Here is an 18462-nt window from a genome sequence, read left to right on the forward strand (position 1 = left end):
TGTTAATGTCATTGTAGCTGGGATTTTAATGGAACTTCAGTAAATACTTAAACATAATATAAAACAATTGTATTAATTTCCTAATGTCTCAGTTCTGACTGAATTATCAGGTCATGTTTTTTACTGGGTTAAGGAGAGTGTGTGGGGACAATAAATTAGATCGCTTGGTGGTTGATCTGTAAGGACAAATTAAATGATGTTGGTAAAATCCCATTTACCTCGCACCAACTAGAAACAATGGTGAAATGTAATCCAACAGGAAAGTGTTTTTTTTTTTTTTTTTTTTTTTTTAAATTAAGTATGACCGTGCTAACCACTAGAGGGCAGCAGTACACCATAGAAGACAACTTGCCAGCTGTGTTCAAAATGTTCACTCACTATAGTGTTGCCTATATGGCTGATGCACTATAGTGAATGAGTGAACATTTTTAACAGAGCCATCAACGACATTCCTTTACAGCACCCGGGTGTAGAACAGATTCACAAGTCAGGATGTACTCACCTAGTTTTTATTGTTCATTACAGTATTCTCACAATAATTCTTCTTTACTACCATTGGCCACAATACAATATGATTGACATGTAATAGACATCTCTACGCAGAGAGAGTGTCCTACATCAATGAAGTAAAGGATCAGTCAATGAGAAATTACCAAAAAAGAAGACAGGATGGATTGTCCTCCTAGTGTACACTGCTTTAACAATACGCTGGTAAACTTTCAAGTAAAAGGCAGGGGTATTATGCCCCGTGGTGTTTTTACTATTTTTAGTTGGGTTGGTACAAACATTTATGTCAAAGTTGAACTCTACACTCAGAAGTGCAGTGCAATACAGTGTATGAGTCAAATCGTCAAATTAAATTACATACAAAACAAAAGGAAAGGCATCAAAAGGCTGCAACATCACAAAGACACTGGCGAAGAAATTATAGAAAAAAACACTGAAGGTGATGGGTCTAAGTGCATGGGTAAGAAGATGGAGTTGGCCACCATTGTATATCACCTATAAATCTCCTTTTTAGGCCTTTGCATTGATGATGTCAACAAACTCGGGCTTCAGAGCAGCTCCACCCACCAGGAAGCCATCCACGTCCTTTTGAGAGGCCAGCTCCTTACATGTTGCCCCGGTGACAGAGCCTGGACCAGAAGGGAAGGAGAGTTGCTGAAGGATTAGGTATATGGAAATCTTTTCTGTCTTTGATGCAATTACATGACATCTAAAGATATTGTTGGTCATACTGTATGCTTGCTCACATGTAATACTTGGACTGAATAAATATGAATAAGACAAGACAAGAAACAAAACAAATACTCTTACAACGGTGATGTACTGGGTCATGACAACTCCATAGGGTGTTACTGACCTCCATAGATTATCCTGACAGAGCTGGCAACAGCCTCAGAGACGTTGGTCTTCATCCATTGCCTGAGTTTGTCATGAACCTCCTGGGCCTGGTCAGAAGGAATACTCATCTCAGCACATGGTGTTCTTAAACAACTGACCTCAAGACATTCTAAATGGGTCATTCCACGTCAGTTCAACCAGGGCCCACACACTTAGGTCTCAAAAAATTCTGAAAAAATTACCAGGTGTACCTATGTTACCCAGGAGACACAATGTAAAATTACTCTTATGTAAGATCAATACTTTCCATGATACAGCCAGTTATACAGGGGGAGGGGGTGTCGATTTTGTTTGGCTCTTTTTTTTGTCAAAGTTCACAAGCCCACAGCACAAGAACTAAACCATGTAGGAGGCTCAAATTTTTGCATGGTGGTACATAAAGAGGAGTAGTATGTAGCAAAATCGTCACGTTTGGTCTGGATAATCCTGCATGGTCATAGCTGTCCCTCAAAGTTGATACAAATTTTATTGGAGTTTTTGGCTGGGCTCTGTTTAAGCCTTCAGAAGACATATTTGTACTCAACATAGGCTCTTGATTTATTTTCCTTACTGAGATAAGTAGAAACACTCTCACAAAAAGCAATGAACAGAAAATAAATCCCTTCAGGGTCTGAACAGACCTCACAAGTCTGAAAAATCATTTTGGTTATCATTTTCAGAGCACCCAAACACCTTGTGGGAATATACAAAGATTTTTTAAATATGTTTTTCCTTATTCTCAATGATCCCTTCTTTTTGAAAACACCAATTTGACTTGTCTTATTCAAATCTTTCTTTTTTATTTTCCACCCTGAACATGGGCAAAATGCCCCATTGACATCAATATGTTTTATATAGAGTCACCACACTGCCACCTGTGGTTGTATAGAGTAACCTGTGGTAGCTCTATACAAAACATATTGATGTCAATGGTGCATTTTGCCCATGTTCAGGGTGGAAAATGAAAAAGAAAGATTTGCATAAGACAAGTCAAATTGGTGTTTTTAAAAAGAAAAGATCATTGAGAATAAAGAAAAACAATTAAAACAATCTTTGTATATTCCCACAAGGTGTTTAGGTGCACTGAAAATGAGAACCAAAATTATTTTTTAGACTTCTAAGGTCTGCTGTTCAGACCCTGAAGGAATTTATTTCCTGTTCATTGTTTTTTGTGAGAGTGTTTCTACTTATCTCAGTAAGGAAAATAAATCAAGAGCCTATGTTGAGTACAAATATGTCTTCTGAAGGCTTAAACAGAGCCCAGCCAAAAACTCCAATAAAATTTGTATCAACTTTGAGGGACAGCTATGACCATGCAGGATTAAACGTGACCAAACATGACGATTTTGCTACATACTATTCCTATTTATGTACCAGTATGCAAAATTTGAGCCTCCTACATGGTTTAGTTCTTGTGCTGTGGGCTTGTGAACTTTGACAAAAAAAAGAGCCAAACAAAATCGACACCCGCCTCCCCCTGTAAAACTGGCTGTATCTTGGAAAGTATTGATCTTACATAAGAGTAATTTTACATTGTGTCTCCTGGGTAACATAGGTACACCTGGTAATTTTTTCAGAATTTGAGACCTAAGTGCGTGGGCCCTGGTTGAATTGACGTGGAATGACCCAAATGCATAACAGACACTAGCTTACAAAATAGTATAGTTTGAGTGACTTGTCCTTCGCAACAGACATACTTTTCACCAGTCATAACAAAATAGAAAAAGGTTTTCCTGTTTCGTTTTCCCATTGGTCTGACGTTGATGATCTTACCTGTTGTGGGGAAGCGGTTTTGCCAGTGCCAATGGCCCACACGGGCTCATAGGCAAGCACTACCTTGCTCCAGTCCTTGACGTTATCTGTAAAAGGTTTGAGTATAGTTATGAACATATGTCAGGATCAAAACAATTGCCTTTTCCCTGTCCATGAACTGCACTAGTGTGTTATTATTGAACATTGGTCTAACTTTAACAGCCTAATTGAAATTTCAGCTTTGTGCTTTAGCTCATTGGGGTATTGTATACACAAACTGGCAGAGGGGCTCCTACATCCTAATTGGGAAGCAGCCAAAAGGAGTTTTGGTCAAAAACTGGCTTCATGCCAACAGCAGCACAACTGCCACTAATAAGCTTTGCTTTCGGGCCATCTATAGGCTTACTGTACAATGGACTACAGAATTGCATAGTGCATAGTCTAGGCAGCTTGTTGAACAACAGGTGCGTTTACCTGTCCTTCCCATGGCCATATACCATTAAAATGGACTGTTGATGCAAATACTAATTTCTTATAAAACTATACTTCAAAAAGTAGAAAATTGTTGCACACTATCTCTTAAAAAGTAAAGTACGACTTGTCACAGATTAGTTTTTCTACCAATATGAAATATTTCTAATGCAATGCCAACATACAAATAATAGTACAAAATAGAAGATATACAAATATGGCTAGACTAGACTTCCTATATAGATACACAATAATAATGAATCAAACTTAAAATTATTCTTGTTTCACTAGTTTCAATCATTTGAATGAAATCAGATGTGTTCTCTACATACCTGCAATAACCTTGGTCTGTGCGAAGACGACCTTCTCTGTGATGCCAGCTTCCCTCTCATCCAACTTCTCACCAATGCAGGCGATCACTTTCAGACCATTCTCCAGGGCATGAGCAGTCTTCTGGCCAATCAGCTGTCAGAGACACATATACATCAAATCAGAGAGGCTTGGCAGAGATGGGGGTTGGGACATCTCGAGTTGGGACATGCCAGTTTTCAATGTCTGTGTTGGTCCTAAATATTTCACAGTCTAGTTGTCTTAATCTGTGATAAGGGGCCCCATTCAGCATTTGCTTTATGCCACACAACCACACATGTATTCCTATCCACACGGTATATTATTTAAAATGGAGATTAAAAACACAGGGTGGTCTTCACAAATGGCATACCTCGTCACTCTCACCAAAGACATGGCGTCTCTCGGAGTGTCCAAGAATAACCCACCCTACTCCACAGTCCTTGATCATTGCAGGGCTGAGAGAACAGAAATGACAATGATGCAGACTCGAAAAGAAAACATGCTTGTGGTATGAGTTCATTCAAGTATTTTGAAACAGTTTTGGAAAGATGCTATGTAAGGTTTGACATTATTTTAAAAAACTAGGATCACACACTTTCTGACTTTACTGATTATGTGACTATCAGCTAAATTAATCATAATACCTGATTTCTCCAGTGAAAGCACCCTTGGCAACTTTGTAGCAGTTTTGGGCGGCCACACCAAGCTTAGCATCCATCTTTGACCTGACGAAGTCAAGGTAGATGGCTGGGGCTCCACATACCACTTCTACACAAACAGAAAAAGGATGTAAAATATATTATACAATGGAACACGCTAATGGAAAGAAACAGCAACATATGCCACCAAATATGGTATTTAACCTTTCTTACTTAGAAATGAATTCCAACATTCAGCTGTATTCAATATAATAGGCTTCCAAGGCACAGTGCAGTGTAATCTGAGAGATTACTACACCTGCTAATTTCTAAATTGTGACATCATGATAGCAATAAACGCAGTGCCCCTGTACAGTATGAGCGGCATTAAATGTAAGCCTATCTTGAGTCAAGTGGGAAGGTCAAACACAAGTGTTGTAAAGGGCAGACACTGTTGCATGTCCTCCCTTGTAAAGGTCTTAGTTCAACATAGAAAGGTCATGCCCACTATAGCAAAAGGGTCAGAGTGCAACCAAAGGGCAAGGGTCGACAATTGGAAGACTATCTGCTACCCGGCATATGAATGGCAGTCAGATGTTTGCACTTTGACTTTATGTCTAGAGACAGACAGAGCGGTAGGCTCATGTTGCAGTTCCTAAGCGCACGCCTCGTTTTTAAATTGCCTATAATGGCTTGTCGGTGATGGAAGCCCGTGCTCTTTCACACAATTTGAAGTTGCACTTTGCGAGCAGAGCAACTTCAAACGTCTGGTAAGGCATGAAATAGATCTAGCCTACGGCAAGATTCTGTAAACATGTAGCAGTTGCCGTTTCAATGGAAGCTAAATCCTGGGTTTCTGAGCAAGGTACAACTAACTTGGAACTGCCACTGTTGCCATCTCATGATCACGGAAATTACAAACGTGATACCGTGCTACGTGCTGCTGTGCACGAGTACAACGTCAGTATACAGAAGGAAATCTTTCACGTCATTCATCCTCCTACTTCAAAAGTCCATGCTGCATTTTCACAGTAATCACAGAGATTTAAACATCATCCTAGCCAACTGGCAAATGCCATTAGAATGCTACAAAAATAATGTATTAAACAAATGACTATACAAAGATTACAATGAATATAGCAGCGTCAATGTCAACATGTAACGTGAAGTGTCCACCATTTTGGTCACAAGCGGTCTGACTCAAAATCTGTCAGAAATCTGTCAAATCTTCCAGTTGATAATCGCCCAGTTATTTTGAAAAGGTATCTATAACACGAGCTAACAACCGTCGTAAAGGTAGTTGAGAGAGAGGGCACATTTTGTTCTGTGCTCTTTCACACAATGGCTGCTTAATTAGGGAAGTATAGCCTACATCAAATAGGCTACCTGTAAATTACAATGATCCAACAGGCAATAGAGTTCACAGTAAAATACTTGACCAGCTAACTGTAAATGCACATTAGACAACATGCAGTGTCCCCCAGCTGTGGCAGACAGACATACGCACCAGTATCCGCATGCAGCTTGGCACTGTTCAGGGTGTTAATGAGCTCGCCGAGACTTTTCTTGTCTCCGTTCATTTTCCAGTTTCCACCAACGAAAAATTTCCTGCCGGTCATCTTTGCAGATATTTAATTTCAAAGGTTCTCCGGATAGACTGTATGGAATGGGCAGCGTAACCCTGTGGAGAAATCAGCGACCTTTCAATGTTCAGACAGTGCTTATATCACCATCGCACATTCAACTCCACCTCTCGGAGCATATCATTGGTTTACTGAAGCACGCCCGCAAAAGCACTTCCTTATTAAAGTACCGAGTAAAGGATGGACAGGGGAAAGTGCGAGAAATGCATTTGGATTCTGAATCTGAAGTTGGTGGAATTTTACCAAGTGGATGTCTGGGTTATGCGCGTGCATTGAAGGAAGACGTCCACGTGTTGCAGAAATGTTGCTTTCTATGCGTACAGTGCTGCGCGTGTTTCCTTGCATGCCTCAAAGTATGTGCTCAGAATGTCCATAGAATAATAATATGTTTTTACAAAAAAAATATCCTGGAAGAGCTTTGGTCACTTACTGATTACTAGATCAATGCACAGTGTGTGATGGGCGTGCCCTCCGTCTACCCAGAAGGCCTTTCGTTCAATATATTAAAATAAATGTTTCACGATAGCTAAAATAGCCCCGAAATACCCTTACTCACTATCAACATTAATGTTAACTATTACTGTACTTACTTTGTATTTAACGAATACTAGCTATTTTTAGTCGACGTGCTCCCACTCTGGTGGCAGTACTTGTGCAAAGGGATATAGCCTATGTTCGCCCTCTCGTGGTTAATTGGAATATTTGCTTTTTAGTATTTGTCTAGCAGGCTTCTTTTAAAAAGAAGCCCACCCGATATTGTTGAATATAAGTCGTCCAAATGGAGGCGTAGAATTATTTAGAACACGTTGATATTGAGACAGACATTGATGTTGAGCTTAACGTTTGTGATGGAATGTCGTTGGAATGTACTAAAATGCATATTATAGTTTATAAGGTGATGTTGTAGGCCCACCACTAGGGAGCGAAATAAGACAAAACATAATGGCCAGGTCACAATGTAAAGATGATGTTTAAAATTGTTACTCTAATATTGCTAACTCTGTGAACATCAGTTTCTACAGGCAATTGACGACCATACCAAGCATCTCAATTATGTTTTGACTTTATGAGTCGCAAGCACCCAGCTCTCCGGCTAACGTGAAGGGTTTTGTTTCGTGCAGAACATTACATTAAAACGGTGTACTTTTGCGTGCTGGATAAAATATAAAACATCTTTTTAGGTTTCTCTTTTTTGAACAGCAGAAATGTGCGTGCAAGATATTCATATCTGGCTGGTAAATTGGTGAGACATGTTAACACAGTCCGAACCCTTTGCTGTCTGATATCAAATTAAATGTTGAGCTGCACACACAAATGAGCTGCAGAGAGGGGACTTCAGAAAGACCGCTGTGAGAGAAATCCTCGAAGGATCAAATTGCAGACTGAAGTTCTTTGGCACTAAGAAAATTATGATCAAAATGTTGGAAGGTTAAAGGCGAGTGGGAGGGGTGGAGACAGCTCGCGCTACGTTGTGCAGAGGGCAGGTAAAGGAGAGAGTGGTAGACGTGTGCTTCACACATCCTAGGAAACAACACCGGAGTGACTTCCGCCCACACGAAAGATGGCGGCTCCCTTGATGGAGGAATTGTCTGAATATTTAGGTTCCTCAGAACCGGCTGTTCGGCTGATTCTATCCATTTTGTTGGGTGAGTGAAGTGTATCGAAGAGTAACGTTGTTAATATCACCCCTCTACTCGCTATAATTTCAGTGTTAGAGTTTAGCAGCAGGAGCTTACTCTAGCTATTGATAGTTCTTGTTTGTGAGTGTAGCCCGCTAGGCGCTTGTCAGTCTAGCCTTGAAAGTAACGTTAGCATTAACTGCCAGATTATTATTTGAGGATGACAGTACGAGGTCGAGTCGGGTGAAGAATTGTTCAGACCGAGTAGCATAGTGTATTATTGTACATATTGATAGATCAGTTACTGTTCACCCGAGTGTTAACGCTGCGCAGACGTTGACAAATGGTAAGATAAATGTTTGTATTAACATGGTACGCTTTGGTGCCTGAAAAACATATATGGTATCACATTACACATTATTTCCACGTATAGTAGCCTACTTGAGATGTCTTGTCAGGGGAGATAACTCGTTGAGAGGGGTGTAATGAACTTTGATCTGACACATTGGAACCGTTTGGTCTTTCACTTACCCGTCTTGCAAAATATTTTGCAAGTTTCTAACATTTGTAACTTGTACACAGACAGATTACAATTAACAATAATATTAGTGATGGAACCTTCGTTCTAAGATGTTTATTAAAGCATAGGCCTAATCTTGCCGCACATGAACCTATTTATTCACTTTTAATAAGACTTCACTCACAAACCACTGTACTGTTATCTTTGTAATCACCGAGAGATAGCGTTTGAGTGTATTGCTGTTACTGAATCTCCTCCGTCCAAACATCAATGATTGTCAATCTGTGTTGTGTGTACTTTGTGCAAAGTCGTAGAATTGGACTGTGCATCTCTTAAATTGTAACAGAAATGGAAATCTGTTGAGCTGAAAGCAGTGTTGTGTCAGTGTCACATGCTCTAACAAAAGGTCATATGCTTGAACTAGTTCTTTTGTCTGCAGCAACAGATGCATACAAGTGATATTAAGTGACTCTCCCTCTGTCTCTCTCTCTCTTTCTCTCTTTCTGTCTCTTTGCTTTCTACAGGATACCCTTTTGCTGTCATTTACCGGCGATATATTTTTTACCAGACCCCGTCGATCATCCACCTTTACCACGCATGCTCTGGACTGGCTCTGGCAGCTTTTAATTTTGGTGAGATGGATAAAGGATCAGGAGCTGTACAATTATAAGAAAGAGGAAACCTTTGTCTCAAAGACTGTCTCAGACCAGAAATCAAGACTCAGCAGTAAATCAGTAGTAAAGAACCTAACCTCACAGTGCAGATATTAGATATCTCAGTTTCAGATATGGTCAGGGCATCAGGTACTTGTCCGTAGTATCAGTGATTTGTGGGTATTGTTACTGTGTGAAGTGCCGTTTTAAGCAAGGCAAGTTTATTACCACAACTCCTACTTTGAAGACCTTAAATATGTTTGTAGCATGGAGGAGTGAGGAACTATTTGGCCTGTTCTGTCTGCGACCACATACACCGATACAGAGATATGCTGACGTTCAAAGTTCATATCAATGATTTTCTTGTTGACGCTGGTCGCAAGTAAAGAGGAAGGATGTAAGACACTTTCATGGCAAAAAATGTCACTGGGTGAGGGGCACTTGTCATGGTTGCCTGCATGACCGGAAATTCAAAATGGTCCTATGAGAGTGGGCATGCTAATGGGATCGATTAAACCAGTGCAACCAGTATCTGAAGTCTCATTGTAACTGAATTCTCATTGTATATTCTGTACTTTTCCTCCCCCCATTTCTTTCTGCCATTAATGCTGCATTTGGACATAACAGCAGGTCTGTGTCTCTTTGGTTAAAATATCCTGTGGGTCCTTTGCCCCTCCCACTGTGTATCTAGTTGAGGTTTTATTCATTCCTTTATTGTTTTCCTTTTTTGACATTCTACAAAACTGTTGATTTGCTGATCATGGTCATGGAATTTCAGTCTCTGGCAAGGTTCCCTTTGCCCCCTCCCCCCTCCCCCCCTCCCCTGTCTGCTGCACTGGGAATGAATGTCAGCCAACAGTTGAGTTTGACAGGTCACACATGACTGCACTAACATCTAACCACTCCCCTCCCCCTTTTATGTCTTTCACCTTTTTCCCTCTGTGCTCTCTCTCTCTCTCTCTCTCTCTCTCCGTGTGGCTTCCTAGGCTCTCAGGTATATCACTCTGCATTATGCATTGTCATCCAGTTCTTGTTGCTGAGGCTCATGGGAAGGACAGTGACAGCCGTTCTGAGCAGCTTTCTCTTTCAGATGGTGAGGCTGCCATTCCTTTCCTCATCCTGTCCCTGGCTCTCTCTCCCCTTACCCCTCTCACCCACTCACACAGCTCTTTGTTGTGCAGGGTATGCGCAGATTGTGCACTTGACAGCCTTAACTCTTCTGCTGAGCGGTGTCTTGTTCTCAGTGTAATGTGACTGTGCATCATATTCTCTCCATCTGCTAGAATGTAATGCCATGACTATACCATGGCATATGCCTAAGCACCATATTTTATGCAACATCTTGATTCTGTTTGCCCAGAAGTTGACTCAGTTTTGTCTGTGTGTGTGTTTGAATTATACCATGTCCTCTTTCCTACAGACCTATCTACTGCTAGGATATTACTACACTGCAACAGAGGAGTATGATATAAAATGGACCATGCCACACTGTGTCCTGGCACTCAAACTGATTGGTATGCTTTTCCTCTAGTTAAAGTGAGAGAAAAACATACATATTTATTTACTTTTGCAAAGTACTCTCCACTTTCTCTTTACTTTTTAATTGCCTTGTGTGTGTTTTTTTACATCTACACAATTTAATTTCATTAATGAAATTTGTCACATTCTAAGTACTGTAATTCAGTTTTAATATTAAGCATTAAAACCTTTCATATTCCAGCTAATAACTAATGCCTACTAAAACAGAGACTAATGATACTTGATTGGCAAATATGTTCCTTTGCGTTCCTGGTTGGATCAGCAGAAGAGCAGGCCCAGACTTGCTTTGGTCCAGCTCTCGTACTCGTAGAGACCTTACTCACATAGTGACTGATTTCCATTGCATTCTCTGATTGCAGGTATGTCATTTGATTACTATGACGGAGGAAGGGAACCAGTGAGTTGACTCCAGCCTATTCCATCATTGATCAGTTCTGTCAAGCATTTGTGATGTTGTGGTACTTTGCATTACCCTTTCACCACTAAGTCTTTTTGTTTGCTTGTTGTCATTGTTGTCATCATGATTAACCCCTCTCTATAAATACCCCTTTTATTTGTTTGTGGCTCTGTGAGGGAGTGCTGGTTTTAAGTCAAAGGGACATGATAACTGTATACCTCATATCTGGTTATCAGCGAGGCAATCGGTTAGACCAGCAGTACTTGATATTGTGAAGGTGAAGCCGAGTGTTCATTTGTAAAACTGTGTGTGCGGGCAGTCGGTATGCATCAGTAATCCATTGTCGTGTGTGACCTCCTGGCTAGCTGGAGGTCAATGCTCGAGGTGTCCCTGTCTCTCTCCTGCTCCTGTTCCTGCTGTCCTACTGTCATCAAGATTGTTTGTTTGTTTGTTTATATTGTCAAATTATTTCTGCTTGTCTTGTGATGTTGACACCCCACTGTGTCCTGTTGCTCCTCCCATGTCATTTTTGTTATGATCTGTGTCTGATTGGACTGTTCCTTGGGTTATCCTTAAACCAAAACAAATAGTCTGCCATGACACAAAACTTTAACACTATTTGGAACAAAGGAACGCATGAATTTCCTAAAAGGCGATCAATAAATACATCTTATATCTGGTCATCCATCTGTGTTGGATGTACCAACACAGAATATTTTTTCCTGGTAATGTTTCCTGAAAGCAACGGTGTTTGTGGTCAGCAGAATGTTTTTCATTCAGTGATAACCCAGGGTAAATGGAAATGTGCACTTTCATGCAACTGTCCATTTGGTCAACGCTGAATACTGACAAAAAAACTTTAATCTATCAAATAAATGACGGAATATCTAAATTTAAAGAATTCTCTGCACATTTGCAGTTGAATGGCATTTTTTTTAAAAACATGTATGCATGTCTACATGTATGCCCTATAGATCAAATGGCAGGGTGCAGGAGCTATTGATATGACTTTAATTGGACGATTGCATTGAATTGTCAATGTGGAGTGGCACCTATTTTGATCCGACTGTCTTCCCACTGTTCCATCGTGTATGTGTGTGTGTGTGTTGTGTCTGTGCTCTTGTTATAATCTGACCCCTCACCCCATATCTGCTTCGGCCTTGCTCTCTTTCTCCCCGTCTGCCTTTCCTCTGATTAGTCTCAGCTGAATGCAGAACAGAAGAGTAGTGCGCTGGCTGAAGTTCCCTCACTGCTGGAGGTGTGTGGCTTCTCCTACTTCTATGGAGGGTTTCTGGTTGGGCCACAGTTCACACTACGCACGTATCAGAAGTTGGTCTCCAAGGAGCTCTCGGACACTCCAGGAGAATTACCTGACAGGTGAGGACCCCCCTGTCGTAAAAAGATGCTTATCTTCTGGGTACAAAGTGGAATACATTTCCACTCAGTGTTTTTTCTAGATCAGAAAACTCTACTCCAAAGGTTGCAACCCTGTGTTCATATGGTGACTTATGGAAAATTACAGATGAGGATGAAGACAAAACCATCCCTGAACACCCATGGCACAAGCATTTTCTTCTATAATGATGTACATTGCAATGCTAATACTGAATGTCAGTTCAGTTCTACATATTGAATACAATAGCTTGGGTGTAACATGAGAAGAACACTATTCAAAGACCAGAAAAGCCAGAAACAATTTCTGGCTTTTCTGGTCTCTGAATCATGTTCTTTGTAACATTCTATGTATGTTGTAGTATTAGACAGGAAATAACATAAGACACAAAACACACACACACACACACAAACTGTGTGAAATGAACAACTATGACTTAAGTGTCTATTTGCTTAATTTATCTAATCAGTGGGTTGTGGCCTTAGAGATCTTATCTGTGTGTGTCCGCATCACTCTTTAGTCCTCTTTTTTGTCTCTGTCTCCCCCCTGCACAGCGTGCTGCCTGCCATAAAGCGCTTCAGCGTGGGTCTTCTGTGTCTGACCATCTTCACGATAGCGGGCCCCTACTACCCAGACAGTTACTTTCTGACAGATGAGTTTGAGGTCTGTTACACTTCTCCAAAATGGCGCCACAATGATGCTATCATTGCATGTCAGCAAATGTACAAATCAGTTGAACCTTAAGTGGATCATCTCACCCCACTCACCACACATCTCAACTTCCCCTTCAGGCCCAGCCTTTCTGGTACCGATGTGTGTTCATGCTGCTCTGGTGCAAGGTCAACCTGTACAAATATGTCAGCTGCTGGCTCATATCAGTAAGTATGGAGCAGTGTGTTCAGTGGGATTGAGTTGAGCCGTACGTTCAGTAGCATTGACAAGGGCTGAAGTGGGTGGATAATGTTGCAGCTAAAATAAGACTCCTGAGGTGTCAGTTTGAGAGTACTCAACTGCTCAGGAAACCTTTTGCTGTTGACTAATACGCTGCGTTGATTACTTAAGGGAGTGTCCTAACCTGCCATTTCCACTGTGGTTATCCTCCTGGGTCACACCGATGCGTTGTTTATGAAAACGGGGAGGCTTGTCTTATGACTCAAGTGTTTCTGCGTGTTCACACCCTAATATTGTAGTGTCACTGCCCAGACATAGTTGAATGAATTGTCTACTCCTTTGTTTGCATGGAGTTTAAACTGTTTGTATCCATGTGCTCAACATGCCTGCATGATCTGTGCACTGTTTAGGAGGGAGTGTGTATACTTGTTGGGCTTGGATACAATGGGAGGGACCAGGACGGGGAGCATCAATGGAACGCTTGTGCCAACATGAAGATGTGGGTATACGAGACCACGCCCCTCTTCACGGGCACCATCAATTCTTTCAACATCAACACCAACGCATGGGTGGCAAGGTCAGTGCTGAAACGTGTTGTTTTGCCTGAAGAAGACCCAGACGGGTCGAAACGTCACTGTTATTAATTGAAAAGTTGGGAGCTATTCCGTTGTGCGGACATTCTCTCTCTTGCTTTACCAGTGCTCAAGAATAACATCTCAAACCCTCCCTCAACATTAAACTTCTGATCACAGTAGATTGATTAATTTGTTATTCAGCTGAGTTCATCTTGTAAGATTTTTTTTTTTTTTTTTTATTGTTGATTTCTTTGACAGTGATTGAATGGAACAGATTGAATCTGATTGTCCTTTTCTCTTTCCCCTCCTGTCTTTCAGACACATTTTTAAAAGGTTAAAGTTCTTGGGAAACAAGATGGCGTCTCAGATGGCCACACTGGTGTTTTTGGCTGTTTGGCATGGCCTCCACTCCGGCTACCTGCTCTGCTTCTCCATGGAGTTCATCATCGTCAACGTGGAGAAGCAGGTACATGTTCTAACTGCCCAATCTCCATGTGGAAATGGGCTTTTATCTTCAGATGTGTACACCTCCTTATCTGATAGGCATCTGAAAGATGACTCACTTTATCTAGAATTATCTAGAAGCTAATGTGGCCCATGGAGTGAAGTAGTGAAGTGCTAGTCAAATGTGCACATGCAAATGACTAGCGCACTGCAGAGTCTATTGTTGTGGTTCTCTGTTCTCATCCAGCTCATAAATCTAGAGGTTGCTGGGAAGGAAATGCATTATATCTCCTCTATTAAAATTGTTCAGTGTACTGCAGTAGTTTATCACTGATGTATTCTAATGCATATTACCTTTTTCACTGCTGTGCAAGAAAATCCTAGCCGAGTTTGTGCAAAGTTGAAACATTTCAAATGGAAGATGACAATTGCACAAACCCAGAGCAAATAATGATAACAGGATTTCCAAATGTTTATTCCTAGAAGACACTTTGGAATGTGGAGTAATGGTGAAAGGGAAAAAAACAGACTTCCTCATTCCAGGTCATGGTTGATACGAAAGCTTGCAGTGAAAATAGTTGAGTTAAGGAACTGATGACAAATGTCTGCAAAAACTAACAAGGTTTTTTCTCTCTCTCTCTCTCTCTCTCTCTCTCTCTCTCTCTCTCTCTCTCTCTCTCTCTCTCTCTCTCTCTCTCTCCTCTCTCTCTCTCTCTCTCTCTCTCTCTCTCTCTCTCTCTCTCTCTCTCTCTCTCTCTCTCTCTCTTTCAGGCCATAACATTAGTGAAGGACAGTCCTTTACTGACCAGCTTGGCCAACAGTCCCCTGTACCCCTTCATATATGTGGTCCAGCAGTTCATCCACTGGCTCTTCATGGGCTACCCTCTGGTGGCCTTCTGCCTCTTCACCTTTGACAAGTGGCTCAAGGTACAGCACCAATGGCCTCTGGATAAAGGGCTGTGGCCGGTTGCACAAAGCACCTTTTTTCCCTTCAGTATGACCCTTAAGGCTTAATTTCTCCTCAGGTAAGGGATTTACTTAAGGGTGTTGCACAGAATACCTGAACATGTTTCCTTAGTTAAGGAGAAACGTTAAGCGATTTACTGCATTGAAAGGGATTTTCCGGCTACAGCTGTACAAGCTGCCACGATGCCGTTAACCCACCGAACACAGTAAAGCTTAATGATCTTCATTCATCATTCATCTTACCTTAATAATATTCACGGAAATGATCCAGGTAGCAAGTAAAGCATGTTATACATGAACTGAACAATACTAGTTGGCAAGTTAGAGATGATCCTGACTGTCATCAGTGCACCAACGTTTTGCCTAGCGAACCGAACCGAAGCTCATAGGCTAACAAGACATCCACATGTTAACGTTAGCCTACGTAAACTACACAATAACAATATGGCATGTTTCTGATAGAAGCTAGCCCTATTTGACAGAGTAAGCATATTAACAGAGAGGTTTTATTTTGAATTGTCAAAAGTAGTTAATATACCTCATTTATCAGCCTCAATTCCGTTAATAATATGGTTAAGGTATAGTCAGATGTCCCTTAGGTTTTTCCCCTTAGTTAGACTACTAAGGTCGTTTGTGCAACAGTTTAAGGGATTTCTTACAAGATAAGGACAAACTCTTAAATACTTAAGGGAAAATGTTAAGGATATCTTAAGGAGAAAACCCTTAAATCAGATTTTAAGGGAAAAACTTAACTTTAGGTGCTTTGTGCAACCGGCTACTGATGTGCTCCCTCTCTATCTCCCTATCTCTCACTGTGTGTGTGCCTGTGTGTGTGTGCACGCCTGCAGCTCTGAGTGCAAGAGCAATGTTATGTATTTTGGCGCTCAGTGTTGGCACCAAAAATATAATTAGCCAGAAGCTTAGAATCCACATGACTGGTGACCACAGTAGCCTCATGACTAGTGACCACGTTAACCAAAATTCTGCTGGCTGACTGTTTGACTGTGTGACTGTTTCCTCCAGCCTGGTTTCAAACGTCTGGGCACTAGAACAGTCTACGCTGCCTGGTTTCAAACGTCTGGGCACTAGAATAGTCTATCCTAAGGGTTGACCTCCTGGCTCCCTCTAGTGTCCTAATCCTTAAATTGTGCCTCCCAGATGTTGAAATGGAGCCCTCACCAGCTTCCCAGAATGTGAAGCAGTGCATTTACTGACCACAGATACTGTACATTTAGATAGTTTGGACAAGCTATCATGTCCTCTGGCATCTGGTCATCTGGATATATTCATGTAACAGATGACCCCTCACAGTTAATGGACAAATGGGCACACAACACAAGTGTCAAGGCTTTGTCATAACAACCGTTATGCTACTGTTTCTGCTTCAAAGTGACATTATCACTATCATATTGATCACTTTGCATATTTCGTTATCACGATCACATATCACTTTACATATTTTGTCTTTCTGATTAGTTTTGTTTTTCTCCTTGCAGGTGTACTCGTCTGTGTATTTCTGTGGTCACATCTTTTTCCTCATTGCCTTCCTCATCCTGCCATACCTCCGCAAGGCACTGGTGCCGAGGAAAGGAGAGAAAAAACAGGAGTAAAACAAAGGTGAATGCAGCCAATGGCACCATCATGTCTGCTATCTGTTACAATGCAACTGGAATATCCATCCAATTTTACAGTAGTTTTATATAAGTATACAAAGTAGAATAATTAGTTTATGAAGTTTATTATATATTATATTAGTATGTTTAGTAGGTTTAGAGTAAGTTTAGTACAATAAGTATTATTAAGTGTACAGTAATCTTGACGAATCATCTTTTGCTCTTGAAAAATGTCTCTGATTGATGGCCTCGTGGCCCTGTCCAGGTGATAAGGTCAGTAACTCTCTTTCTCTTGGTCATCCTCAGGTCTCGTTGTTTGGGATGCTGCCGCTGACTGAAGGGAATTCAGGCTTTGACAATAACATGAAAGTGTTTTAGGCCTTTAGTAATTTATACATGTATATAAATTGTACATGTACAGAGTTATTTTCCATTTCATACATATATATACACACACATATATATATATATATATATATATATATATATATATATATATATATATATATATATATATATATATATATATATATATATATATATATATATATATATATATATGTGTGTATATTTTGTTTTGCTTCATGGGAGACGATTGTTTGAGAATGAGAGACAATTTCCCAGGAGAAGGCTGCTGTGCCGGTCATCTCTGTCCACTGATGGTATGCGTTTCTCCATGTGAGAAACTGATGAGGGCGAAGGAGAGTAGAGAGGATGATGCTGGAATGGACACACTGATGAAAGGCGTCAGATTTATCCCTCACTCAGAATATGACTCGCCAGTCACAGGTCTGAAGCCTAGATGAGGCTCCATCTCCTAGTGTCATGTCCCTCCTCCTAAGAAGAAGAATGGGCTCTAACCTAAAGGCACAACATAAAATGTATTTGTCACTTTGCGGCTTAATGTAACATTGATTTCTGTTGTTGGAAAAAGGGGGGTGGGATCGCTGCTGTTTTACAGGGAATGACTATCTTAGTGTAGAAAATTTTTCTAAAAACTTCTCCGCCAATTCTCAGACTCACACTAAGCACTGTAACATACAACAGACACACAAGAATGAAAATTGCCTTGCCTTATCAATGATTGTTTTAATGTGTTTTGTTTGTCATTTATATTTTTTTTTGTTTTTTTTGGTGAAGACTTAATTTCTAAATGTAGGTGGGGATAGTTTTTAGAGAATACTTCACAAAAGGGATTTTTGTTCCATTACACTCGCATCCATTTCGAATTTGTTTCCATCGCTCCATCATTGTCTTGTTCCGTGGACTCCATTGCTTCCTCACTCAGTTCTGTATGTGTCTGTTTGAACTGGAGCACAAAGCAAAAACGACAACTACAAACACTTTTACAAACTAATTACCAAAACTACAGTGCTTTTATATTAATAAAGTTCACCAGGATTCTCAGCAACTTCAGTGAGGGGGCCAGCTCAGCCCTACAGACAAACTGGAGCATGAACTCACTGTAGCAATGACAATATTTTATTAATATTTATATTAACTGATTTTAAGATTCAGTATGATGTGAATCCATTGTTAATATTTCAGAGACTACTTTTGCCTTATTCCTACCAAATGTACAAAAAAAGAAAATAATTTTAAATGAGATCTTTT

The 18462-nt window shown here is 40.6% G+C and overlaps 2 protein-coding genes and 1 non-coding gene across 3 annotated transcripts; 2 read left to right on the forward strand and 1 right to left on the reverse strand.

Moving 5' to 3' along the window:
- Positions 1-493: 493 nt before the first annotated feature.
- On the reverse strand, positions 494-6301 carry tpi1b (triosephosphate isomerase 1b). Its single transcript, XM_042106066.1, has 7 exons — positions 6103-6301; positions 4602-4725; positions 4328-4412; positions 3939-4071; positions 3157-3242; positions 1364-1451; positions 494-1136 (listed from the first exon to the last, which is right to left on the reverse strand). The coding sequence occupies exons 1-7, from the start codon at positions 6212-6214 to the stop codon at positions 1018-1020; spliced, it is 747 nt and encodes a 248-aa protein (XP_041962000.1). The 5' UTR covers positions 6215-6301; the 3' UTR covers positions 494-1017.
- Positions 6302-6934: 633 nt separating this feature from the next.
- Positions 6935-6988, forward strand: LOC121721549. Its single transcript, XR_006034868.1, has one exon. It is a non-coding gene; the product is annotated as a U7 small nuclear RNA (small nuclear RNA).
- Positions 6989-7732: 744 nt separating this feature from the next.
- On the forward strand, positions 7733-17320 carry lpcat3 (lysophosphatidylcholine acyltransferase 3). The gene is made up of 13 exons (XM_042105957.1): positions 7733-7884; positions 8902-9009; positions 10017-10123; positions 10451-10544; positions 10929-10966; positions 12165-12343; positions 12914-13022; positions 13151-13237; positions 13661-13827; positions 14144-14291; positions 15041-15196; positions 16732-16852; positions 17155-17320. Exons 1-12 carry the CDS (start codon positions 7800-7802, stop codon positions 16843-16845), a joined length of 1392 nt encoding a protein of 463 aa, XP_041961891.1. The 5' UTR covers positions 7733-7799; the 3' UTR covers positions 16846-16852; positions 17155-17320.
- The last annotated feature ends 1142 nt before the right edge of the window (positions 17321-18462 follow it).

This window comes from Alosa sapidissima, chromosome 10 (assembly GCF_018492685.1).
Source record: "Alosa sapidissima isolate fAloSap1 chromosome 10, fAloSap1.pri, whole genome shotgun sequence".
Classification (NCBI taxonomy): domain Eukaryota; kingdom Metazoa; phylum Chordata; class Actinopteri; order Clupeiformes; family Clupeidae; genus Alosa; species Alosa sapidissima.